Raw genomic sequence first — 26542 nt, 5'->3', positions numbered from 1 at the left:
AAATGATGTCTTAATTTAAATGCTGAATGGGCCAATAATAAAGCTCCACAATAAATTAAATACTGAAATACTTTTTTACATTGACTTTTATTGACCCTGTTTTGTTTGTATGACGAGAGGTAGGAGTTGGTATACTCTCCTGTAAGCCTACGGCAGATTCTGAAGTGCCACCCATCACACTATTAATCATGCTAATGTACTAAACCTTATCAGTTAATTAAAAGTTCATTTTGACAATGTTATTTATTGCTATTCCACTTCGCCACAGTATTTCCAGAGACAATTTCCATAACGTCGTGAGCCTAATTCTCAAACGGCGTCTTTAATTTAATTCCAAACAGTCGAGGACTAGCGATTTGTCATGGAGTGACTCGACTGTACACTTGTTTGAATTCATTGTACCTTGAATAATGGGTATGTTTTTTGTCATGCCCTTGCACCGTACCACACAACCCTTCCCGAAGGCACCTTAAGTCACATGAATTTTAATGGACAACATGGGAATGGATTACGTTTTGAAAAGAATATTCCCCTGCAGAGCCGAACCGACAAAGTCATTTGAGTGATGGACAATCGCTGAATTTCACAAACAGTTGCACCAAAGGAGCCGAAGGCAAATTCTTTGAAACAGAAGAACAAAAGGCTGAATGATTTATCAACAGTTGGTGTCTCCTCAGTAAAGCCTGTTACAACCACACCTGTCAGGAGATGTGAAGAAATCAAAGAACTCAAAATTCCTCAAAGAGAAGAACCTTGTTTGATCTCACTGTTTAGTTTGAGTTTACCTTGTTTTCTAAAATCGAAGTTTATAAGAATGTAAGCGCGATGACTCAGCCAAGGCAATGTTTTTAGCAATCAAGAGAATTTGTTTTGCCCCTCATTTGCATTTTTGTACATGGAAGTGATCAGACTTGCTTCACTTGGTTGCCTAAAGAATCTGTAGTTCGATGTGGAAAAGGGCTGCAGGACATTGACAGAAATTTGGGGTGTCTTTGTTGAATCTTGTTACTGAGGTGGGAGGTAATATGATCAACTGCGATTATGTGAGCTTGTACATTATTTAACGTTAAAATTAATATTTAACAATATTTAAAAAATTAGTTCTTTAAATCTTTAGTTTCGTGCTGATTCCAAGAGTGACCAATGAGGCACCCCAATATAACTGTTAAATGTACAAATATTTTATTGGAGAATTTTTATTGGTCCATTCATGATGAAAGAACTGCCGCCAGATTCAAATTATGGGACGTACCTCTTAATACTCCATATTAATACCAATGTATGTGTAAATAATTTTGCGTATGTGTATGGGGTATCAAAAAGAGTTTACCCTGCTTCTGTTGCCCTGCTGTGAGGACTTTAATTAGTTTCAGTTTTGAGTGTTAATGAGGTCCGGATGTTAAATGACTGACCACCACAACCCCTCAACTCATCCCAAAAGTACTGAATGGAGCACCAGAGATCATAGTTCCACTGCTTCACAGCTCAATGCTGAGGGTCTTTACACCCCTCTAGCCCATATCTGGCATTAGGCAACATAATGCCAGTAGGTTCATGTGTATCTGCTGTATTGGCAGTACTTCTCTACAGGGACTCGACAAGCTGTGTGTGTATTTGAACATCTGTGTCCAAAAAAAGTGTCACTTAAAGTAGCTGAATGCATATGTTTCGTGAGAAGGGGTGTCCACAAACATTTGGACATATGTATATTTGGGGGGGGGCGGCACTGGAGCATGTATTCCTGTTTTAATTGTTTGTTTGTAAGAGTTTGACCTGCTTGATTACCAGGAACAAAGCAGTGTCCTGAAATGTCAAGCAATGTCACCCAAACTGCCTGGAGATATGTAGCCGTCAGGAAACCGTGTAGATGTGTGTGCGGGTGTGCATGTGTGTATGCTTGCTAATGATTAACCACCCTGCCTGACTGCAGTGGGGGACTACAGTTCTGGACAAAGGGAGTCTGTCTCAAGCCTGCTTCGTGTCTGTCAGTGACATTTATTCCCACTGGGCCATTCTCTCATTCTCCAGCTATTCTGGATCAGCCTCCCAGGCCAAGGCAAGGCAGGGCTGGTTCCCAGTCCAGTGTGATGGGGTTTCATTTGAGTGCAGAGATGTTTCCAGTGCTGGAGGAGAAAAAAAGACTGGCATCAACAGTAATTATAATCCGCTGTAACGTGAGAACATCATATCTCTTCTGTGAGTTCTCAGCTGCTAATGTTAGCAGAGCTAGGGCCTTTGGAGAAACGTGTGGTGTGAGGTGTGAGGAGAGATGAAGAGAAAGCAGACCAGAGAGAAAAGGGGGCACTGGATCGAGGGATTCAGATGGAAGCTGATTAAATAATGAGAGAGCAGAAAACAAAATGATGGCAGGAAAAACAGAGTGATTCAATAGCCGTGCAATAACTGGAGAAAGCTGAATGATATGCTAATCTCTCTCACACACACTCTTTTATATACACACACACACACACACACACACACACACACACACACACACACACACACACACACGCACACACCAGACTGTTTCACACCTCATATAGGAAATCTTCCATGCTTAGACAAGGCGCCACTCTTCCTCTGTCGGGGTTTCCGTGTAGTCATTTTTAGACATTGTGCTTCTGCATGCCTCTCTGGCAGGAAATGGGGAAGTTCTCCTCAGACACGGCTGAATTTTCAAGCGTATTGTTGGAAACGGTGGGCAGGCTTCTTCTGAGAGGTGCTGATCAACTCCCAAGCAGCACTTTGCGTGTGCTGTCAGCCAGCTTGGTGGACGGCTGCTCTGTCAATCAGTTTTTCAGTAAAACTGCCTTTTTTTTCTAGATGCCATTTATGTCTACTTATCATATATAATACACTCTATGTCCAAATGTTTGTAGACACTCCTTCTAATGATTGCATTCAAATAGGACTCTTTGGCACAGATAAACATAAACTTATTAGCTCCTTGCTGTCTAATGCCAGGCGTGGGTTAGAGGGGTATAAAGCCCCCCAGCATTGAGCTTTGGAGCAGTGGAACTGCTGTGTTCTCTGGAATGATGGTTGGTGCTTCATCCAATACTCAAGCCCAAACATCCTGACCTCACTAATGCTCTTGTTGCTAAATGCAATCAAATCCTCACAGCAATGCTCCTCCAAAATCTAATAGAAAGCCTTTCTGGTGTGAAAGGAGGGTAACCGAGTCCAGAGAAACAGATGGACTACAGTCTGCAATTATAAAACACAGTGCTTCTTTATGGTAAGTGGAGGCGATATAATAAACAATAAGTGTAGAAACACAAAGGTGGTGTTAATGTTATGGCTGATCGGTGTCCATCTCCCATATTATTATTATTATTATTATTATTATTAGTAGTAGTAGTAGTAGTAGTAGTAGTAGTAGTAATTAAAAGTTCATTGCTCTTTAAAAGGGGGTGTTTTTGCATTTTTGCTATTGCTATCAATATATTAGTGCCATACAATGTCCTTATAAGGACAACAATATTGCTTATGGCAGTTATTTCTGGGACAATATATAGCCCAAAAAATACTTAAATGATCTCAGTGAAACTAGTTACATTTAGGCCCTCACGAGCAGCAAGTATCCGTCCAAAAATCGTGTCCCTTCATAGTCCTATTCTAATCTCGCCGAATGTTGAGTTAGTCAGCAGTGATTATATGGGATGAGCTGTGTTTTAATCAGTTGTGCAGGCCAAGATCAGCGGGTGGTTCAGTTCAGAGCTGTTGCGTAAGAACTTGTAGAAGGTCTTGAACTTGATAATTACAAAGCTGTTTGAAGACCAATCAGAGGGGACGTTTTGAAGCTGGTGTTTGTAGATTATTAGGACTAAATCTCTGGCCTCACAACAATTCAACTTTGATTGCAGGTCATTAATAATCATTTAAACACATTTTGGTTGGATTTAATTGCTTAGCACTAATTCAGAATGCACTGAATACGCAGTAGTGACTGGAGGAACATTTACATGTGTGTTTCCATATTATTTAAAAACTACCTGAGCATTGAATCGAACAAAAATACCTACATTCACACACTGGGGTTTAAAAACTGATTTAATTATGCAGACAATAACTCCTAACAACCATGCAAAACCTGGTAGACCACCAACATTGCCCTCATCAGATAAACCATACTTAAAATAGTCAATAAATGCATTGTGGCACATTTAAGTTGGTGTTTATGTATAAATAGTAAGTATTTGACTTTAGTTTGGGTGAAAAAGGCTTGGGTGCAGATTTACAAGCCTGTTTACCACCCTGTTATTTTACAGCTCACAGTCGCATTGCCTAGCTTAACCCTGTTTGTAGACCTGTAGCAAGAATTGTAATAATACTGTTTCTGTGCTGGATCCCCTCTATGTCTAGCCGGCATACTGTGCAGTTAGCTAGCTAAAGAGATAATGGTAAGGTCTGGTAACGTTGGCCTTTAACCCAGAAGCTGACTAGAACCTGCTCCCTTTACTGGCTCTTACCCGAATATCACTCATGGCTCTCCTCTTACTGTGGCACTCCCGCTGGTCGGCTGCTGTTAGCTTTTAGCCTTTCAGCCTTGCTTCCATATCCTCCTGAAGAAGCCGTTGCGTTTAGCCTTGGCATTTGACATTTGCTTGTAAGGGTGTATGTTTTATATTTAAGGCAAAAATGTACATCGGTTTTCTTCTCCAGAGTGACTTAAAGTGCTTGACTGTTTAATCAGAAAATACCCCTAGCTAGTTTGTATCGACTATGATCCAAGTGATCCCTCTAATACTACTCTACCTCCTGAACACTACTAAATGCAGAAGTCAATATGGAGACACCCAGGGGAAGTTCGTTCCACCACTTCGGTGCTAATACTGGAAAAGGCCTGGATGCTTGTCTTCTGTGTATCCTAAAGGATGGTGGGTCAAGCCGAGCTGTACTTTAGCTGGAAGGACTCTTGGTACACATCAGGTTTTGACCATCACCATCAAATACGGAGGGGCTGGTCCATTCTTGGCTCTGTAGGCCAACGTCAGGGGTTTTAATCTAGTGCTGGCAGCAGCTACAGGAAGCCAGTGAAGAGAATGCAGAAGAGGAGTTGCATGGCTGAACTTAGGAGTATTGAAGACAACCTGTATAATTTGCTCAAATACAACAGGCCTGTTGTGTGTTCAAGGTTCACAATATGTCCATATACTGAACTCTCATTATTCAGCTATGCCAAGATAAATACACTTTCCCATTTAGGGCACCTTTTAAAGCTTTAGTTTTTGTAAGAGAGCAGAAAATCAATCTCTGAATCTCTCTGAAAAGCTCTGAGGTGTAAAAAAAAAACATCTCTGCAGATTTCTGTGGAAACGCTGATGGTGAATCTCCTGAAGAGAATTAAGCCGTCATATTTTGTTTTTGAGCTTCTGTGTATTTTTCCGTTGAGTGTATATCTGAATTCTACTGAAAATTAAATAAATAAAGGGAGATCTCTGGTGTACACCAACAGTACATCCCTCAAAATCCGCGGAAGACAAGCATCCAGGCTTTTTTTCTGTCCTGGCACTGAAATGGTAGGACGAGCTTCCCCTGGGTGTCCGAACAGCAGAGTCGCTCGCTGTCTTCAAACGCAGACTGAAGACCCACCTCTTCCGAGAATACTTGGAGGAATTGCAGAGTACTATGGTCACCTTATTGACTTGTGCTTAGTAATGTCTAAAGCTTAGAGGTATCTTTGAACTATTAGTCTATTCTAACTAGCTGAGGTTTTTCTTGGGTAAATAGCAGAGCACTCTTGTAAGTCGCTCTGGATAACAGCGTCTGCTAAATGCTGTGAATGTAAATGTACTGTGCAAAAGTCAATCAGCCATAACATTAGTGTGAAGTAAAATCATTGATTATATTCATCTGCAGTAGTGTCTGTCAAAATGTGAATATATGAAGGAGTCATTTCTAGTAGGTGATGAGAAATAAATAAATAAGCAAGCTTAAGAATCTGAGCCACTTTGACAAGAGAATTTGACAAATTGTGATGGCTAGATGTTCTGGGTTACCCAGCATAGCATTATTGATGGTTTTCTTTGTCCTGCTGTGCCATTGTGGTTTATCTCCTTGCAGAACTTTTGATGAGTTTTTATTGTATGGCTGAATGACTTGCTCAGTCATTTCAGGTTAACACTGCAGAGGATTCACCATCAGCCACATGAATGTGAATGGAAGCTCTGCAGAATAGCCGGCGTATTTGAGTGATGCGTATGACCCTGTAAGGTTCACAAGCTCTTCTGCCTAGCTAAGCTCCGCCAAGGGGATGTTCACAAGCTGTCAAGCTGACCAGTTTTTTTCTAGGTAGGTCTACACACAAACGCTAATGCTACAAAGATGGTTACATCACATCATAGCCTTCACATCATACATACATCAACCGTAAGAATTGGCACCCTTGGTTCCGTCTGTTTAGAAATTCCATTAATTTAAATTCTTCCCACTAACCTGATGTTCATGGGAGTTATTTAGATGCTCATGGGTAAATATAAATAGTCATTCCTTAGTCTCATCAGTGAAGTGTGAGGGAATGAGATCTCTCTGCCGACATGTGGGAAGGAACTGACAGAAGAAAACCTCCTACAGTCCTCAGTCTACAACAAGCAACACCTGGAAATTGCTAAAGCTTGTTGGACCTTGAAGTGCAGCCTGGTTCTGTGTGAGGGAGAGACGCGAAATTACGCTTGCTAAACTTCATGTCAGAATAAGGACGGCCTTTTAAGTGTGAGGGTGTTTGTGATTTACAGCCATTTTGTCAAATATGGAGATTCTGTGTAGAGTAATAAGGAATAATAAGGAGTAATAAGGCTTGATCACTCGATCCCAAACATTCGAGCAGTGCAGAATTCTGTGTATGTATTAGATGTTCATTTTTACTTCAGTTGTTTTAGTTAAAAAAGTCCTTTACTTACTGATATGACTGTCAGTGTGACACAGCAGCAGATACTGGTCTTAAATAAAATAAGGGCCACTGGGGCCAGGGCTGCACATGAGGCTTAGCAGGTTTGGTTTCTTGTTGCCTGTTATTTTTCTTATTTTTCATCAGTTCTCTAATTTTTGTAAAATATATTCAATCTCATTCTGAAAGGTGGGTTTGGATACATTTGACATTTTTCTTTTGAATCCCCCCAAATCACTTATTACCACATATAGTATGTTCATTGACAGACATTTAAATTGTGGCTTGTCAATATTTGCTAATATTATCAGCCAGCTGATTTCTCATCACATGAAACATCTCTGATATGACATGGAATATCCCATATGTATATCTCACTCTACATAATGATTTGGGAATCGAGAGATTATAAAGTGCTTATTGCTTGGCCAGTGCGTGCAACATAATCAACTCAGGGGTGCCAGAGATTGTGACATACAGATCAGCCATAACATTAAACATGACCTTAGTAATAATGCTGATTATCTAGTTACAATGGCACCTGTTATGGGGTGCAATGCAGCAAGGGAACAGTCAGTTCTTGATCGTGATGTGTTGGAAACAGGGGAAATGGTCAAGCATACGAATCTGAGTGACTTTGACTAGGGTCACTTTGTGATGGCTAGAAGACTGGGTCAGAACATCTCCAAAAGGGAAGGTCTTATGGGGTATTCCTCATGCGTAGTGGTCAGTACCTACCAAAATTGCTTCAAGGAAGGACAACTGGTGAATTGATAACAGAATCATGGGTACCTAATGCTCATTGATTGCACATGAGGAGTAAATGGTAGCCTGTCTGGTCCTACAGAAAAGCTACTTCTCAGCACAAACTGCTGAAAAAGCCAATGCTGTTAGGTCTTGTGGAGTCCATACCTTAACAAGTTAGTGTGATTTAATGACATGAGGGGGGACCGACATCATCACATCTGGTTCAAGATATTGGTGTCCTTGAACCTAGGCCTGCACCGTTTAACAGGCCTTGCCAGGCTTCAGGGCAGCCAACAGGAGGCCAATCAACATGCCAGGATGTTCCTCCAACCTGGACGAAAGGCTAGTTTTTCTTGGCTGAAGAAAATATTCGGCAGGTTTAATTCCTCCCACTCAGTCCATGTAAACATTAGCAACATAAGCGAGCACCCTGAACACCACAACTAGCAAAGAGACATAGCCTTGTATTGCTAAAAGAAACTACTCACTAACATCTTTAGTGCTGTAACTAAAGATACAGCACTGCGGGGTCGGCTTCTCAAGGAACCCATTTAACACTACTATTTACTCTTCCACATTAATGAACATGTCTACAGTCTTTATTAGGAAATAGTTTTTAATGTTATGGCTGATTGATGTATGTTCTCCAGTGATATACATCTGTAGGACCACAGGAAGGCTGTAGAATCTATCCCACCTCATGCATGTGTGCCTGCTGGTGGTGTCAGGCGGTCCATACACCATGTGGTGTAGTTTTGAGGGCTGGTCAGGTTACCCACTCACTGCATTCTGAGACCTGGTAGAGAGAATACCTTAGAACATGCATTAGTGATGAGAGCTTTGACTGCGTTTTCTGCATCTTGTAGAGCTCCCTCTCTCTCTCTCTCTCTCTCTCTCTCACTCTACCATTGTTGTTTGATCTGCACATATGGTTGGCGGAGTCCATTGCTTGTATTCATGTTGATGGATATGTGCGACTCAGTTGGATAGAGTGCTGACCGTTCAACAGGAGTTTAATAGGGTACAAAAGCTCTCTGTGACTGACAAATAATTAGGATACAATGACCTCAGTTGTGCACCAATATCTGATATTGTAGTAAGTGTTTATTTCCTCAGTAAAACACTAATATTAGAATAATTACTAAAAATATTCCTACAGAAAGTTGTGGTTTTCCATCGCTGTGTTCATCTGCAAAGTTCTCCTCATGGCAGTCTACTATTATTAACTTATCAAGTTTGGTAAATCAGTGCTTCATGATGGTAAATCAGGTGAGCCGCTGGCTGGGGGGGTTCAGAAAAAACCTGGAACCAAGCTTTGTTCTTCGGACTAGCTCACAAGATCTTCTTTCTTCAGAATGAGAAATTCTTGCTTCTTGTTACTGTATTACCTGCATCTCTTATCGCTGAGATAAATGGGTTTAAATAGTGTTCTTAGGTGCCACAGTACTGGATCTGCTAGTGTTGATACATTTTAAACAATCCTGGATGTTTAGAAATGAAATCTTATGTTATCAATCTTGGTGATTTCCAGTGCCATAGGAAGCAAGCAGACCTTGCAACAGAATGACTATCCCAAGAATACCTCAAATTCCACCAGGGCTTAGTTTCAAAAGAGGTCCTGGAAGATTCTGGAGGGGTCATAACAGTCGCTTGACTCAAACCCCACACAAAATCCTTGGTGGGATTTGAAGAAGGCGGTTGTAGCAGCAAACTCAAGAATATTGGATGAACTGGCGGTTATTGCACATGAGGAATGGGCTAAGATTCCTCAGAAACGCTGCCAGAAGCTGGTGTCTGGCTACACATCACCTATGCAGTAGGTCATAACCGCTAAAGTGTGTTCTACTAAGTCCTGAAGACTCAAGTTAAGAAGGCGTTGGATAATTCTGAGACTGTGGTAGTCATTAAAAGTCACTTTTATGGCCCAGGGTTTGCGGGTTTAAATCCTGGGACATGCCTGGCAATTACATCTGCAGCAGTTCGAAAAGAGGCAGTGGTCTGGTGTCGGGAGCATTGTTAGTGCTGAGGGAATGTTATGAAATAATGGGTTAATTGTTAGAACCAAATTAGGAGAAAACTGGAAAAATACCAATAATTGTGTTGAATTTGGAGAAACCACTTATTAGCTATTATGTAATTATTAGTGTTGAGATATTTAAATTGCTCTCATTGGATTGGTTTATTGCCAGCAATTTAAAGTCTTTGTAAATTTTGCTAGTTAACCTAATTTGCACTGAGGGTTGACTAATTTCAGTTATGTCTATTATAAGCATTATTCTATTATAAAGTGGTTCCCCAATGTCTTTGCTTAAAGAACTGTTTTAATAACCCTTATTTTAAGACTGTAGAGAATAAAAAGACTATTCAAATCCATTCATGTGTTTGTATCTCCTAACACTTTGCTGTAATTCACTTGGGTTGCAGCTCATTCTGTGTTTCTGCGCAGTACGGAGTGAAGAAACAGCTGATGTTCATGCATATGCGAGCTTCTTCTGCAGTCACTGTGTAATTCTGCAAGGTGTCAAACCTGCCTGAGAAATGAAAGAAAAGGTGAGTGATTGTGTGAAAAGAAAACTTTTAATAAACGTGCTGCAGCGCGGCCGGAGCTTCTCAGACGAAGGTCACACATGGTTGATGAAGTGTGAGGAGCTGAGCGGGAGAGAGAAGGAGAAAAGGCGGCCGAGTTGACAGCTTGGGTTCTTCGTGTGTGTGTGTGGTGCAACAGCCTGTGTGTGGGAAGGAGTTCACTGCCACAATGAAGCGGCGCAGAGGGAGCGGAGTGTGTTTGAAGAAGTGGTTAATAAAGACAGAGAGCCGGGGGAATCCATGCATTACAAAACCAGTGAATGTAAGATTTCTACATTTAAGAAATGGCTTTTTTTTTCCTCTACTTGCTAATGATTCTACAGGCCGCTATGGACTGTGTAGAGACAACTGGCCCTTAAAATGTCACTTATTTGTGGTTTGGGAAGTCTAATTAAGATTTAAAGCTTTTGTTTTTGATACTAATGAAGATACTTTGACTTTAAAAATGATACTTTTTCCTGATTCCTTCTTTAAAAGTTGTGAACAGATAACGGGCATGGCTTAAACCAAAAATGCATAAACCAAAAATTGCCAACTTTGCAGGACACAGACAAAATCCTAACATTTACCTGAACTCAATGTTAAAAGATTTTACTTTTGAGTCATTTTGGAACGAAGTGGGACAGGAATTGACTGTTGACTAAATCCATATCCGGGCCTTTGTTTTCACCGCTGTGTTGCTTTGTTGGGGATGCCATAAATAGACATTATTCATGATAAAGCAGCAGTAAGGCACATTTACCAAGGAAATCAGACAGTCCACCTCTCTCATTAGTCTGGGGGTTCTCCTGCATATTGATAGGGGCTCCCTGATGCTTGCCGATCATATACAGTATCTTTGAAATCTGGACATTGTACGTCAGGCTTGCTTAGGGAACTGAAAGGTGAAAGGATGGGGATAGTAGAGCAGGAAGTGAGACAGACAGACATATGTTCACATACCTATACAGAGACCAACAGACACGCAAATACATTTATGCGTATATGCAGATCAAAAACTGTGTCCAAGCTACTGATGGAGTAAAAGAAATTTTGCATGTGTCCGTCCAATAAAGGGCACCGGAGCTGATCCTTCCAGAGAAGGTTTCAGAGGGGGGTGGAAAGGACTGATGCATCACTCTACTCCCTCAATAGACAGCTGGGGGTGTGCACCTCTAGAGGAGCTCAGAAAGGGAGGACACTGCAGTGTTGGAGATGCAGAGCGGTGTTCTGTGTAGTGCTCTGCTGGGAGACTTTGCGATTTGTGAGCAACAGACGTAACGAGAGTGTGAGACAGGGAACATCCCGATTGGTCTTTCCTTGTGCTAAGTAGTCCAGTTAGTGAACTCAATAGACCTGTCTGTGTTCTCTGTTGGGGAGTGGGGAGTTACACTCAACCTCTTTCTTTCAGAGAGAATCAGCTCAGTTCACATGTATCACCCTTACTTTCATTAGAATAACTTTTAGATATACTGGCTGCTGGCTGTGCTGCTCTTTTCATGTACTTCATGATGAGGCCAAACTCCCGGTCAACTTGCTTTACAGATTAGACAAAATCAGCAAAAGTGTAATGTAGGAATGAATATGCCTTTTTTATGCTTTCGGTGACCATAACCGATTGGGTAGGAAGGGAAGACAGCGGAGTCTTATTTTTGCAGCCTTGTGGACGGTAACTGGTGGACAGTAGACCAGGGAGGTCAGTTAAACTGTACAAGTTTTACTCCAACTTACTCCAGTATAAATTGGCAGCCTAACATACACTATATAAACAAAAGTATTGGGACACCTGCTTATTTCATTGTTTCTTCCAAAACCAAGGATATAAAGTTTACTGTGATTTTGGTACCGATCTCTACAGTCCAGGGAAGGCGTTCAGGTCTTTTTTTTATTAGCATTGCTGTAAGGATTTGATTGCATTCAGTGACAAGAGCATTAGTTAGGTCAGGGTGGTGGATAATAACTTCTGGGGGACTTTATACCCCTCTAGCCCATGCCAGACTTTAGGAATGTTACCAATTGGTTCATGTTTATCTGCTCTGTTGACAGTAGCTGAATACAAAGGGGTGTCCAGAAACATTTGGACACATAGTGTAGTTTACCCAAGTTTAAGACTGTGTTTTCTATGAAAACAGAAAGATCTGATTCAGATTGGTATCTGCTATTGCTCAACATCAGGATACTCAGATTAGATTCACGGTGTGAAAAAAAAAAAAAACCTGTATCCCTGTATTTATTATTTATTTATGTATTCTTTGAACAACCAATTAACAGAAATGAGAATGCTCATTGTCTCATGGAGGATGATGATGATGATGATGATGATGATGATGATCACATATTGAATTTTGAGGCCCAGCTCCAAGCCTTGCCACAGAGGGACTTAGCAAAAATACAGATGTTCTTGTCGACCACACTGAAAATGTCTATGGAAACAGGAGTGTGTGAGTGTGTTACTGCTATGCCGGAGGAAAATGGAGCTGGAGGAATGGAACCGTGATAGACTGAAAAACAGCAAATCGATTCTTTAGTTTAGAATCAGTTCCTTGGGGGGAAAAATTCAATTCTCCTGCTTATTTTGTGTTGGCAGATTGGTTTCGTGGTGCTCATATTGTCTGCACATCACCACATTTTTATCATTACTGTAAGCCACAGGGAGCGTCGTGATATGCAGCTGAAATATCAGTGAACTGTCCAGCCTTGTTTCATTCTTCATACATACACAGTCCCTATAGTATTTACCCCTCTTATAAATGGTAATCTTGGCCAATATAATTAGATTTTTTTACAATAACTTCATTGTGAAATCAGATTTCTACGGTAATGTCAATTAAATAAAATATATTGTATAATAAGTGTCTGCATAAATGTTCACCCACTTTGAAGTGACTGACCTAATTCAACAGAGGTAACCAGGCAGCTGGTGTTAGTAGTCTCACAATAAGTGAAATGGAGATCACCAGAGTGCGAATGTCTCAAGTGATTGGACCTTTCAGAAAGGTGTCTTTATGCCACAGTCACTGGTTAATCAGTCCTCCTGGCTACAAATGAAGACCCCATGAAGACAAAAGAATACTTACAGAAAATCAAGTAAAGTCTGCGGACGGCAATCATAAGGTTCCTGACCATTCCCTGGAGTTCAGTTAAACCCATCATTAAGAAATGGAAGAAATCTGGCACATGTATAAATCTGCCAGCAGGCAGTCTTATTTTTGTAAATTCTTGTATAAAAAAAAAGCTGCATTTATACTGACCATGATTCCATTTCTAAAAACAATAAAAACAAAAGAAGGGCTACTTTTTAAAGGCCTTGTTTGTGTGGCTATATGTGGCTGAGTATGTGTGTTAATCATTATTGTAAAAGTGTTTTTTGCAATATGCAGATGAGACCTAAAACAAGTCATGTCTTCAATACAATGTGATGGGATAATCGCAGATGAGTGTTTGTGATTGATCAAGATATTCATACACACTCTATATAGCGTGGTTCTAGAATATAAAACTGTGTTTACAATGAGAGTTCGATACATGGAACTGACAAACCACTGCTGTTCCTCCTTCTGAAGTAAATCCAGCAGAACAGAGCTGGAAAACGGGCCCCGAACCCCAAAACTCTGGCGTAACAGTCTCGACTCGTAACTTACACCCACAAAATTGACTGAAACCCAACCCACTAGCGACAGCCCTACTCAAAGCTGTCAGAGCAGCAAAACGTAACAATGACTTCAGGAGAATATGGTGGTGTTCATACTGGAGAGCAGCACATAACTAGCAGAGTCTGAAGGTGATGGGAGTAAAGGTTGTTATGGGAACCAGGCCTCATGGATGCAGCTTTTTCTGTGCTAATGTCTGTGGTGTCTCTCGATACGGATTTACGCTATAGGCTCCAGCCAGTGCAACCTTTTCATCCTCTCTTCTCTCCGTTGTCCACAACCCTTGAAAAGAAACTAGACCATCTTACTTGAGCTAAGCTGGAGCTAAACACTCATCAGAAAGGGAAAGTATCTGCTTATGTTTTTACCAGTAAGACTCAAGAAAGCCAAACCTAGGGGGAAGCAAGTGGGGGCAAGGCTAAAAGCTAACCAGTTACAATCTCTTCAGCTCGCTAACAGCACTTCTTATTGAGAGGACATGACAAGAAGACAGCAGTGCTATTCGCCATGTACTATCAGGAATGATTCGTGTTTTTCTTACAGTTTTGAACATGTTCTATAATATGTAGCTTCTGTGAGCCTGATGTAGTGCTGAAAACCAGTAAGATAATAAGAGCAGAGCTTGTAGTTTGTTTTCCTCTATAAAAGGAAAATCTGTGTTTTTATTCGGAGGCGAAATAACAGGGTGGTAAATAGGCTTTGTAGGCTGTTGCTTTGTAACCAGTAGCTGGTTGAGTATGGTTGACGCGTAGCATTCCTTCTAGTAACCACAGAGTCCACATGTAGGTTTAAAAATGTTTACTGAAGCAAGGTTTCGTCTTACAAGCAGGTCATTTAGAATGATTCAACAGGATATCCACCAAAAAAGGGGTAAAGTTCGAAGCAATGCTACGGTCAAAAAAAACGTGTGCTCCATTTTCCAACCAAACCAAAACACTGTTCTGAATCTCCCCCTAGTGAGCAAAAAGATCCAGAATATTCTTTCCGCATTCCTTAAAGAGACCGGATACAAATGACAATTTCAGTGCAGTCAACAGCAAAGAAAATGTATTACACTACGCGCTCTGCACGTTTTTCATCATGCCCAAGAAATCAGACAAACTATACAAATCGAGGCAGTCCTTCTTGGCACCTACAGGCTTGTTGTACAACATCTGAGCGTTTTCTTTCGTTTCAACCAAAGCCACAAATGTACTTATATACGTATTTGTACACCAGAACTGATCACAACTCAAAATACTTCAATAAAGGTGCTACAAAGGGTTCTTTGTGCAATGCCAGAGTAGGACCACCATTGTTTTCTTAGAGAAACATGTTTGAAGATTTGTTCAGAGCATAAAGTAAAGGTTTTGTAATGTCCTTGAATTTTTAAATGATGTGTACTTTGAACTTTAGATTCTTTCTCCCCACTCGTGTTTTATTTTCAATAGTTTTTTTAAAGAACCATCTATTGAACAAATCTTTAGGGAACCAAAAACCATTCTCCTACATCACACAAAAATATCTATTAGGCACGGTCCTTAAAATGTCACATGATTGTCAATAATGTCATTAATAGTCACTTGCATGATTTGCCAAGAAATACGTTTAAATCAGAATCACAGTATATACAACTGCAATCGCAAGCCATGCCGAACTAGCGTGCGTGTGTGTGTGCAGTTGTGTAACACTTTGGGGGTGTAACACATTTTCTTAATCCTTCCCTTGCAGACAAGCACACGTTCCCACATCACCATTGAAGTACAGTCATATTTCTCTCTCATGCTGTGTCTGGTGGGAGGAAAGTGTCTGCCTGCGGTCCCCAGTGCTTACTGGCTAATGCCATAGTACCATTTAATAACCATATTTTTAGAGATAGAGAAAACCCACTCTGGAAAGGATCAGCAGGAGGAAAAAACACCTCACACCGTCCCCCCTGTGAGATTTATTAAGTGCAGTGTTTTCTAACTTCTTGAGAAAACTTCTGTAGGAACAATTCTCCCCATCCACTGAACTCACCATGATGCAATATCCCTTCATAAACCGGCCTTCTGGCCTTTTTTCACGATCCAGGTGAGCAATTAATGGCGACTTTTATTGGTACCTTTGGATATGTATGTATGTATGTATGTATGTATGTATGTATGTATGTATGTATGTATGTATGTATGTATGTGTGTGTGTGTGTGTGTGTGTGTGTGTGATTGGTGTATATCCTCTTGGAGGTGTTATGATCCCTGCTTACTAACTCTTTCCTTCCATGGAGGAGTTAGTGACTTAAGCCAAGTCAACAGCAGGAAGATGAATGGCCTATTGTTGCTCATAAACCCACAGGATATTTGGGATGGGAGGTTTTTTTTTTTTCACTACATCCTGTTGTTCTTTTGCCCTGTTGTTCCATTGAACATCTCTTTGGGGACAATCAAAGTGATTTATAAACCAAAAAAAAGCTAATCCATCAAATGTTGTGAAAAAACTGTGAGTACAGTGCATATAAAGTTGAAGGAAAGTTGAACTAACAGCTACTTTTTCGTAGCGATGTCAGCTGTGCTGCTCTATTAACGGCTGGAAGCAGAGGGTCTACTCTTTCTATTTTCCACTATTTTCCATGTAATTATGCAGATAACAGGTGGCACTCATTAAATCAGAATGTCTCCAATAAAAGCAGCAGGTAGTGCCGAGTTGATTTGTAGCTTAGATGCCGTTTTACGCACAGTGTTTTTTGTGAAATCATGGTTTGCCCACTGTTCTCTGAATTACACCACAGAGCTATTACCATCATTAGCCTTAAGAGCTTTCGACGGAGCGGAGCTGAGCTCTGTGCAATTAACTCCATCCCCCTGGACACATCTCTTCCTCTGATCGATATTTGCATTTTCTCCCTCTTGATTTCCCATGGCAGGGGATCAGTAGGCCGCCGTGGAGCTTTGGCTTAATCTCTGGCAGGCTTTAGCGCCACCGTCTTCGCTCTGTTCCTTTCCACACTGTCAGGACCATTCAACTTTTTAATAATTCATAACGCTTTCTCATTCTGAATGTTTTCTAATGGATCGTGTGACATGAAAACAGGTGATGCCGACTGATAAACATGGCATGGAACAGTCGTCATACGTCACGCTCGCAGACACTCTGAGAAATTGGTCCGGCTAGCCTCGAATGTAGCCAAATTTCAGCCATTGTAATTCACAAAGGAGCTATGCCTGTCTGTCACTGGTGCAGGCTTTGCGTGCGCCTGGAACGGTCTGCTGTGTTTGCTTTGTGTGTGGCAGGTGGTGGGCATTCTCTCACCATGAGGAAAGAGTGAGTGTCAGATCTTGGCATGCTACTTTGCGATCCAGAAGGAAGCAGCATCTGCTTTTTGGAGCTTGTGTGATGGGTTTATGCGTTGTGTCGCATGTTGTTACGAGCTCTGTTCTTTTAATTATTATTTAATTAAAGTTTTGCAGCACCTGCCTTACTTGGAAGGACAGGAAGTTGCCTCCTAAAATCAATTCTTAGTTGTCACACCTGTAGCAGCAACAATGCTTCATAAAAACTATTGTGGCTAACACTTCTTAATTCATCCAAGGGGGAACTCCAGCACAAACTGCCTTTTTAAGGTCCTGTCACAGCATCTCCATTAGATTCAAGATTCAAGTTGAGGAGGCATCTCCAAACTCTTCATTTGGTTTTCTTTGAGCTATTCAGAGGGTGGACTTGCTCTTGTACTTGGTTTGTTGTCTGGCTGTTTAACCTAATAGCGCTTGAGCTCCAGATCACAGACTGATGATGGCTGATTTGTCACCCTGAAGCAGCAAAGCATCTCCATACCAACAAACTACCAGCACCATGTTTGACAGTTGTGTGTGACGGTGTGATGTTCTTATTGTGGAAAGCTGTGTTGGTTTTACCCAGGATGTAATGGGACCCTGTGTACCCTAAAAGAATCACTTTTGTCTCTACCCTGTTTTTACCCTGTTTTTTCAATGAGGGAATCTGGATTACTGACCCAGTCTGAAGTGAGTGAGGCTTGCAGTTAGTGTTTTGCTTAAGTAGGGCTGGCAGAACTCCAAGCCTGGTTGTGTCTGGTTTAATTTACCCGAATTATCAACTAAATTTGAGATTGAGTAGCTAATCATACTTTTACACACCAATTATTTATTTATTTATTTATTTATTTATTTATTTATTTCGGTCAGTTGCAGTTAAATAATTAAGATCTATATGCAAACAAAAGCAGATACATTAGTATGAAACTGTTGATAATGAGTACCTTAAGTAACCTGGCCTTCCCATTGGTTTGTTTACCAGGCGACTGGCTGGCTTTTTCTGTGTAAATTTCAAGTCACATGTGATCTACTGGCTTTCTGTGGTCTCGATTATTGCTTTAATGTAATGTATTCCTGTCCAAATGCTGCTTGGTGCTCTGAAGAATTGAAAAGTCCTTGGAGTGATGACGTGCATGCATCGGCACACAGTGCCGGGCGCATCCGTTGTGCAGTGAGCTTTACACTATGTTGCGAATGTTCTTTTTTTGTTCAGGATTGCACTGATACCAAGATTCAAGTATCTGTCGATACTGAACACCGATACCAACTCTGACTTAAATACTCAATAGATGTCTATAAATCCAGATATTTATAGTATTTAATTTTTTATAGGTTTTGCTTTTTATCTTATCCCAAATACTGTATAATAAGCTTGAAAAACGTGGTTTCACTTTAATGCGTAATTAAATTTTATGTATTGAAGTCTTTGCTGGTTGTACCATCCCTCGAGATACTGGCGTTACAGATTTTGCAGCAGACATTTTTTTTCTATTGCCCGTATCAACCAAGAAGTACTCCCACACTGTGGACATGCTGTTGGCTTTAGTCAAGCATCAGTTAGTGGTGTTCTTGTGTGTCAGTAAACTTCATGGTAGCCATGCTCTCTATTGTCAATACTTCTATAAATTCGTCAACCAATGTAAAAAAAAAACAACAACAAAACAAACAACAACAAAAAAAATTCTAAGTATTTTAAGGCATCGCATCCTCACAATCATATCAGTAATTTGCAGTGTGTGAATGTGGTCAGATCCCTCCACTCGTGCACATTGAAGAGGCAACGTCTGCTGTTCTTTGTGATGGTATCCATGGCGACCTTACTGTACCTGTCGGAGGGGTATTAGAGGTTGAGAAGTGTGTGTGTGTGTGTGTGTGTGTGTGTGTGTGTGTGTGTGTGTGTGTGTGTGTGTGTGTGTGTGTGTGTGTGTGTGTGTGTGTGTGTGTGTGAGAGGTCTGTGTCAATAGCACCTGTTGGTTTTTGGTACAGTTTCTGGTCTTTAATAGAGCTGGTCAATTCACTTCAGTCCCCACATCCAGGGAAGGAGAAAACACGGCTGACCAGGATGCATTTCCTTACCTGGAATCATGATTATTCATCAGTTTTTGGGTAAAGCTACTGGGGTGTCTGCCACTCATCACCTAGCCTAAGCGATGTGTAATAGACTTGCCCTTTCAGCTGCCATGGCAGCTTGTTAATGTGTAAGCAGTGGTATGATCGTAACATCAGTTGCTCATTGCTGCTCTCCCTGCCATCTCTGTTTCTTTCTTTCAGTAATCAACCTACTGATTGCAGGTTGTGCTAATAATCAGCAGGGCAACAGGGGCAAGTAGCTACACAGTACAAAATGAGACCTCATTGTAGGGTTGTATGATCTGAAGTTATACAAGTATTGTGGTTATTAGATGCACTGATGAAGAGAATTCTTTGTGAATGGTGATACACCATATAGACAAAAGTATTGGGACACCTGCTGTTTCATTGTTTCTTTGGAAATCAAGGGTATAAAAATGGATTATCCTGATTTTGTTGGTTTTGTTCATCCTTCCAAAGAAAACAGTTCCACTGATTTATAGCCTAATGCTGAGGGGCTTTATCGAGCATTAGGTATGGTGCCAATAGGTTAATGTTTATCTGCTGCAGAGAGATAAGCATTCATTAGAAGCGTTCATTGGAAGGGGTGTTCATAAACATTCGGACACACTGTGTGTGTGTGTGTGTGTGTGTGTGTGTGTGTGTGTGTGTGTGTGTGTGTGTGTGTGTGTGTGTGTGTGTGTGTGTGTGTGTGTGTGTGTGTGTGTGTGTGTGTGCTGTATGATCTGCAGCACAGAAGCGATGTATAGAGTGTCTATGCATCACTAGGCTCTGCTTTTGCTTGTAGCGCTCATCCTCTGATGGAGTGTGCTGGTAGGCAGCATTTCTGTTGTTGATGGGCAGAAGCTTCCTACATGTTGTTTTTTTTCCAGGTGTAAAATTAAGGCTGGAAACTCTCAGGGGGGAAAAATGAACATGGTTGACTCAAATGCCATACAGCAGTGCTCATTCAGTTATACCAGGAAATGGGCATTTTTGATAGTCACGAGAGAGTGGCCTGTGGAGTACAGATAATTTCACCACAGTGGGAAAGGCAATTTGGAACCCGGCTGCAGTCGTCATTAAGCCTCATGAGCTGTTCGCCTCTCTGGGCTAATTTTCCAGCAGTTGTCCAGCTGCGTAAGAATATTATGAACAAGGAAAACGTAGAAAACATTGTTGTTTCTCTCTGTGGTTAGAGCTTAAACGTCAGTCAGTCAGGTAGAGCATTTCACTGCAGAATAAATAGACTTATAATAAAATGTGAACTGTGAATAGAAGCTCCTGGAATCCTTTCTGAAACCTACTATTAAAGGTAATAACCTATTCTTTTTCTTTTAAAGCGGCATTTAAAATCATTTAAATTAAAAGCAGTAGTGTTCTGAGTGGGGAGGGCTGAGAATATTGTAATAAAGGTATCCGTGTGCTGCGTGACCATCCCTGCACTGTGTAATCTGTACATATTAACAGAGTGGTCTGGTAGGTTTTCCCGGGAGTGTTTCTAGCCACGTCACATGTCTTTTTTTTTTTTTAAGTACTTCCGTCACATACACAGCCTCTAAAAGAGGGTCCGGTACAGTTTGCCGGTTACCTGAGCAACCATGGCACTGCTAAAGGTGCTCATACAAACAGAGCGGCTACTGAGAGAGCTACTGCAAACGTGGATATATCCAAACAGCAAACGTAGTCTTCACCTGCTCATTCACCCACTGTCAAACCAAAGGAACGGACTAAATGTAAACTTAAATGTAAAAATGTTTAGATGAATTCGCTCTGAAAGGAGACCGCACCACAAGGCACATTTTAAAACTTCTCTTCCGCCTGCTCAGTGCAATAACACATTCTCACCAGAGAGGTCTCTAAATCCCCAACGCCCCAAAACTTGCAGACTGTCGCTTGAAATAAGCATTAGTCAAGATTGAAGAAACAGGCCCTTCAGTGGTTAAGAGACGAAGAACACAAACACTGGAACAACACTGTTTCTATTTCATTCCTGGCCATTATCACAAAGCATGCCTCTAAAATCTCTTTTTCAGAGTAATTTATCATCTAATCATGCTTCCCACGTGCACATACCATTCCCCACATTTGGCTGGAACATGCATCAGACTCCCGTGTCTGAGGAGTGTGATAGTGCTAGCATTTTACCATGAAATGTGGTGCTGCTCTACTTTCTTGCTAGTGAAATTTTCATTTGAATTTGGCTTGTGACGATTTGCTGCTGTGAGAATTGTCATGGTCTCTCACAGAGTTTATCAGTGACCGCCTGTGTTCGCTGGATAGCATCTTTAGCTGCAGCAGACCAGTATAACCTATTTCTCTGAAGGAGGTTCACCCAAAGCTGCGCTTTACTCAGCACAGCTGTAAGTGATAGACTTATCTACTCATTGATTATGTAAAGCCTGTCACTCAGACAGTCCAGTGCAGTATACTGATTGTGTTTATATATGTTCAGGAGGAACTGAGCTAATTCTGTGTCCAGTGTCCCCTTCTGCTGTAGTCATTCTCTCCACTGCGTTTTATCACATTTCTAGTCTAGACATTGATTTGGCAGCACGGCATGTTATGAGTTGGTTGGCTTCAGCAATGTTGTTTCAGCTGAACCGACGTAGATGGGGGTGAAGTAATGGGGCATTGAGGAGATGGTGGTGAGATGGGGGTGGAGCTACACTGCATTAAGGAGATGGGGGTGAAATGGAGCTCCACATTATTGAGGAGATGGTTTGAAGTAATGGGTAATTGAGGAGATAGGGGGTGAAGTAGTTGGGGGTGGAGAAGTGGGGCATTGAGGAGATGGGGTGGAGTAATGGGGCGCTGAAGAAATGGGGGTGGAGTTACAGGGCATTGAGGAGATGGTTTGAGTAATGGGTAATTGAGGAGATTGGGTGAAGAAGTTGGGGGTAGAGTAGTGGGGCATTATGGAGATAGGGTGGAGAAATGGGGCGCTGAAGAAATGGGGGTGGAGCTACAGGGCATTGAGGAGATGGGGGTGGAGTAATGGCATCATTGAGGAGTGTCTCTCAGACTGACAGAAGATCAGCGTAAACACAGGCAAGGAGTCGGTCCAGCAGCCCCGGTTTTGTGAGTCACAGGATATGCAGGTGCTGATTCCACTGATTAAAATATTAATAAATATTTTACTGATTTTAGTCATTATTAAATTTTAATAATTATTAAATTTTGTAATTTATGTAGATGTTCTACATGTTTCACAGTTTTGAATCCAGGAAAACCAGGAGAGGAAATTTACCAAATGCTCTTTTAATGGTTTGAATTTACATAAATGAACTTAAATTCCACTGCACTGATTTTCTGATTGGATATTTGACTTGTTTTAAATACCTCAGGGAACTCTCATGGGAGGAGGGATTTGAAGCAAGCCAGAACCGTCTCCAGATTTCCATTGTGCTTGCATGTGTAATGACTCAAGAGCATCATAATTGTGTGATGGGAGCAAAAGTAGCATTTGCTGTGTTTCTTAATGGTTTCATTAGGGCTTAATTTATTTCTTGACCCCTGGTCTTCAATATGGTAATGCCTTTTGATTAGTTAAATATTAAAGTCTATTTTAGATTAATGAGCCTTGACTGAAGCCATCACCCTTGTACTGTAGCAGCAGCCATCGTTTCTAGGCTGTACATTCTTTGCCATTTTCAGGCTGATTTCCATTGGAATGAATCTGGACTGATAAATGATCCAAATTCAGATCTTTTGTTGAGTAGATTGGCGTCTGTGGTAGAATCAAAATCATCTCCAAAACAATTTATAACCAACCTTATGTCTCCCGATCCCACAAGATAACTCCCTCTCTCTTTCTCTCTCTGTTTCTCTCTCTCTCTGCCCCTCACTCTCCCTCTCTCTGCGTCTTTCTAACACACTCTTTCTTGCTTGCTCTCGCCTGTCATCTGACAGAGTGCAAGGTCTGAGGAGATAAGAGGAAGAGCTGGGAGAAAAGGAGCAGGAATACAAAAGATCACCGTGGGAAGAGGACAGACTGAGTGAAGAAAAGAGGAAAGCCTGCCTGTCTGCGAGGGGATCGTTTATTTGGGCACCATGGGAAAACAGAACAGCAAGCTGAGGCCTGAGGTGCTGCACGACCTGCGGGAGAACACAGAGTTCACTGACCACGAGCTGCAGGAGTGGTACAAAGGCTTCCTGAAAGACTGCCCCACAGGCCACCTCACCGTGGAGGAGTTCAAGAAAATCTACGCCAACTTCTTCCCTTACGGAGACGCCTCCAAGTTCGCCGAGCACGTGTTCAGAACATTCGACACCAACAGCGACGGGACTATTGACTTCAGGGAGTTCATCATTGCGCTCAGCGTGACGTCACGGGGGAAGTTGGAACAGAAGCTCAAGTGGGCCTTCAGCATGTATGACCTGGATGGGAATGGGTACATCAGCCGAGCAGAGATGCTGGAAATCGTTCAGGTGAGGAATCTCAATGTTTGGTATCTTTCAGAGGTATGTTCTCCTGGTGTTCGGGGCCCTCCAGAAGTATAGTCACCATTGATAAAGAGGAGGCTTTTTCTGACACATGCTCAGCTTATTGTGCCACGCCCACTTTCAAGAGTTTCTTCTGCTTTTGCGTAGAACTTTCAGTCATTTCCTATCAGATGGTTTATGGTCGTATCGTGTTCCCAGTGAATGCAGTCTGAAGTAGGCTACTGCAGTGGACAGCTATGCTAACTCAACTCTCCAACCGGCTATTTACCGTTATGTAGAGCCATCTACAGCAGAGCTAACTACCTTTGCAACACAACGCAAAAAGGGCAGAGTGTTGTGAGGCACCTATATCCAAAGAAGAAGATCGGATCTGAAGCTCGGGTGAAGTGGATGTGGCCAGTGTTTGTGAGGCTGTCTGGTAGGACGTTAGCCTAAGAGCCTTCATACCCAGGCCATTTCTCTTGGTAAGGATGTTCTGGTGTTTGTTTTCCCTCCACAAAATTGTAAGAGCAGACGTAAGGATAATTTTGTGGATGTTTTAAATTTCGAACCTTCAACCATAGACAAGGGTCCTCTTCTTTGGAAGGCTGTGGATATAATTGAAATGGTGACCCACAGCACTCTGATCTTTTTGTGCTGTGTTCAGAACACAGTTGTTCAGGTAAAACTCTCCTCTTCTTCCAGAGGAGAAGTATTTTGTTTTGTTTTTAAGGTTTTATTTACCATTATTTGTCATAATTAACTTTTTAATTATGTAATTAACTGCACTGTAAGTTTAGTGAAGCTGGCAGGACCACGCTAAAAATACATGCACCCAAGTTCTATTCATGCAAACGTCTGTAAAAAAGAGTGAGGTTACATTCCTCTTCTAGTGTCCTTGATCTTTCCCCATCCTAAGCATACACTATATGTCTAAATGTTTTGTGGACACCTCTTCTAATGCATGCATTCACTACCTTAAGTTGCACCCATTTCTGACACAGATGTGCTAATGCACACACACAGCTTGTCTAGTCCCTGTAGAGAAGAGCTGCTAATAGAATAGGACTCTGTGGAGCAGATAAACATGAACCCACGCGTGGGCTAGAGGGGTATAAAGCCCCCCAGTATTGAGCTGTGGAGCAGTGGAAGAACTGTGTTCTCTGGAATGATGGTTGGTGCTCCATCCAATAATTTTGGGGTGAGTTGGGGATGAGGTGGGGTAGTGATCATCCAACATCAATCAAATCCTCACAGCAATGTCACCGTGGTGAGTGTAATTATAATTGCTGTGTTGTGCTTCTTTTCACTGTCCTGTCCTGCACCACATGTAAGAAGCTTTTCTGAGGCAGTGAATAAAATCAGTGCCTGCATATGGAGATCAGATAATCAGGGAAAATGAGGCATGCTCAGAGGAGTTCCACAGGCTCACAAGAGCTGGGGGACCCGTCTGGAACATCTTAGCTTGTTAAATCTAATGATGGAAGGGAGTGAAAGTGGAAAGAGAGAGACGAGAATGACTTTGTGGTGCTGGCATTTAAAAATCCTGTTAGAGACAAAAAAATTGAAGTGTGTTGAAAGGGGTGTTTTAAATGATGAAGGAGAATATGAGGAAAATATGACTGACATATTTGCCCTGGCGAATGATTTCTTCTGTATAGATGATTTTAGGCATCATACCCTGCCAGGAAATGTTTAATGGTACAATATAAACACTTTCCCAGGAGAATGTTAAATTTATCTATCCATCTGTCTATCTATCTTCCAATCATGTATATGCTGGGTGGTATGACTGTTCATTCAGTGTACTGTTTTAAAATGTCAACCTGTTTTTGAAGACCTATAAGATCTTTGAGAGAGGTCATCAACCTCAGCTACATTCATGCAGTATATTACAAAAACAGAGCTTTAACTCACTCTCTGCTTAACACACTTACTTGCAGGGTGCTTTCTACATACCCTACAGTTTTGTTGAAAAACTAAAGGCTTTCTGAGGTAAAACTGAACATTTGGTTGTTAAACTTTCAAAATATATTCTTTAAAGAAAATGCAGTAATGACCAGTTCAGCCTGTGTATTGTTTAGTTCTGGTTTGCACAATAAATATAATTACTGTTGTAATAATTGTTAAATATGTGTATAAGTAGTCTAGTAAGCCACTATTAACCTAGAAAAAGTAGACCTGTCTTTATAACATTCTAGTTTAAAAAGAAGGCAATTCAGTTGTCAAGTTTCGAAGTCTGTTTTAATGGCATAAACTAAAAAATATATTAATAAATTAAAACATTGTTATTTTGTAAAACTGAAATCTGTAAAATTTGAAACACCGAGATACACATTTTTGGTCAAACCGCCTGGCCCAAACACTTTGCTTTTACAACCCGATATCACAAAACAGAAATAAGACAGTAAAAAAAATAAAGAAATATAATGTGTAACCCTAAGTGAGCAAGTCTAAGACCATACCCTCAAAGCTGGACGAAGAAACTTTGGTAGGAACCAAGAGGGAACTCTGGTCAAAAGCACACATACATTAAAATAAATGGTCTAAAGTCACCTTAACACCACATACGTCTATGATTATGTATGAGCGTACTGGTACAATGATAGAAATGCTGAGCAGTAATTGGCATAATAAGGCAGAAGTCCCATCAACTGCAATACAACCAAAGGCCTATAGGAATGTAGGAAGGTGCTATAGTCTATATTAAGGTTCTGAAGACAGTTTAGTTCCTCGTATTTGTGAGTAGATGACGCTGCACTGCGTTTAAAGAACCAGATGAGTTAAATGAAATCTATAGGGCTGAATGGGCCGATCTAAGTATTTACATGTGACATCACGACTATAATGGATTGAAAATGGCCTCTCTTCACAGCTATGTTTCCACATGTGGACTGTCTGGACTGTC

The 26542-nt window shown here is 41.2% G+C and overlaps 1 protein-coding gene across 1 annotated transcript in view; it reads left to right on the top strand.

The window, feature by feature from the left end:
- The window catches only part of LOC140564069 (hippocalcin-like protein 1), a 36808-nt gene that overhangs the window by 8054 nt on the left and 2212 nt on the right, over positions 1-26542 (top strand). Inside the window, exon 2 of the mRNA XM_072689144.1 lies at positions 23122-23640. Coding sequence (XP_072545245.1) covers positions 23263-23640 — 378 coding nt within the window. The 5' untranslated portion in view covers positions 23122-23262. The remainder of the gene's footprint in view (positions 1-23121; positions 23641-26542) is intronic.

Source organism: Salminus brasiliensis, chromosome 10 (genome assembly GCF_030463535.1).
Source record: "Salminus brasiliensis chromosome 10, fSalBra1.hap2, whole genome shotgun sequence".
NCBI classification, from domain to species: domain Eukaryota; kingdom Metazoa; phylum Chordata; class Actinopteri; order Characiformes; family Bryconidae; genus Salminus; species Salminus brasiliensis.
This window is presented reverse-complemented; position numbering and strand designations above follow the sequence as displayed.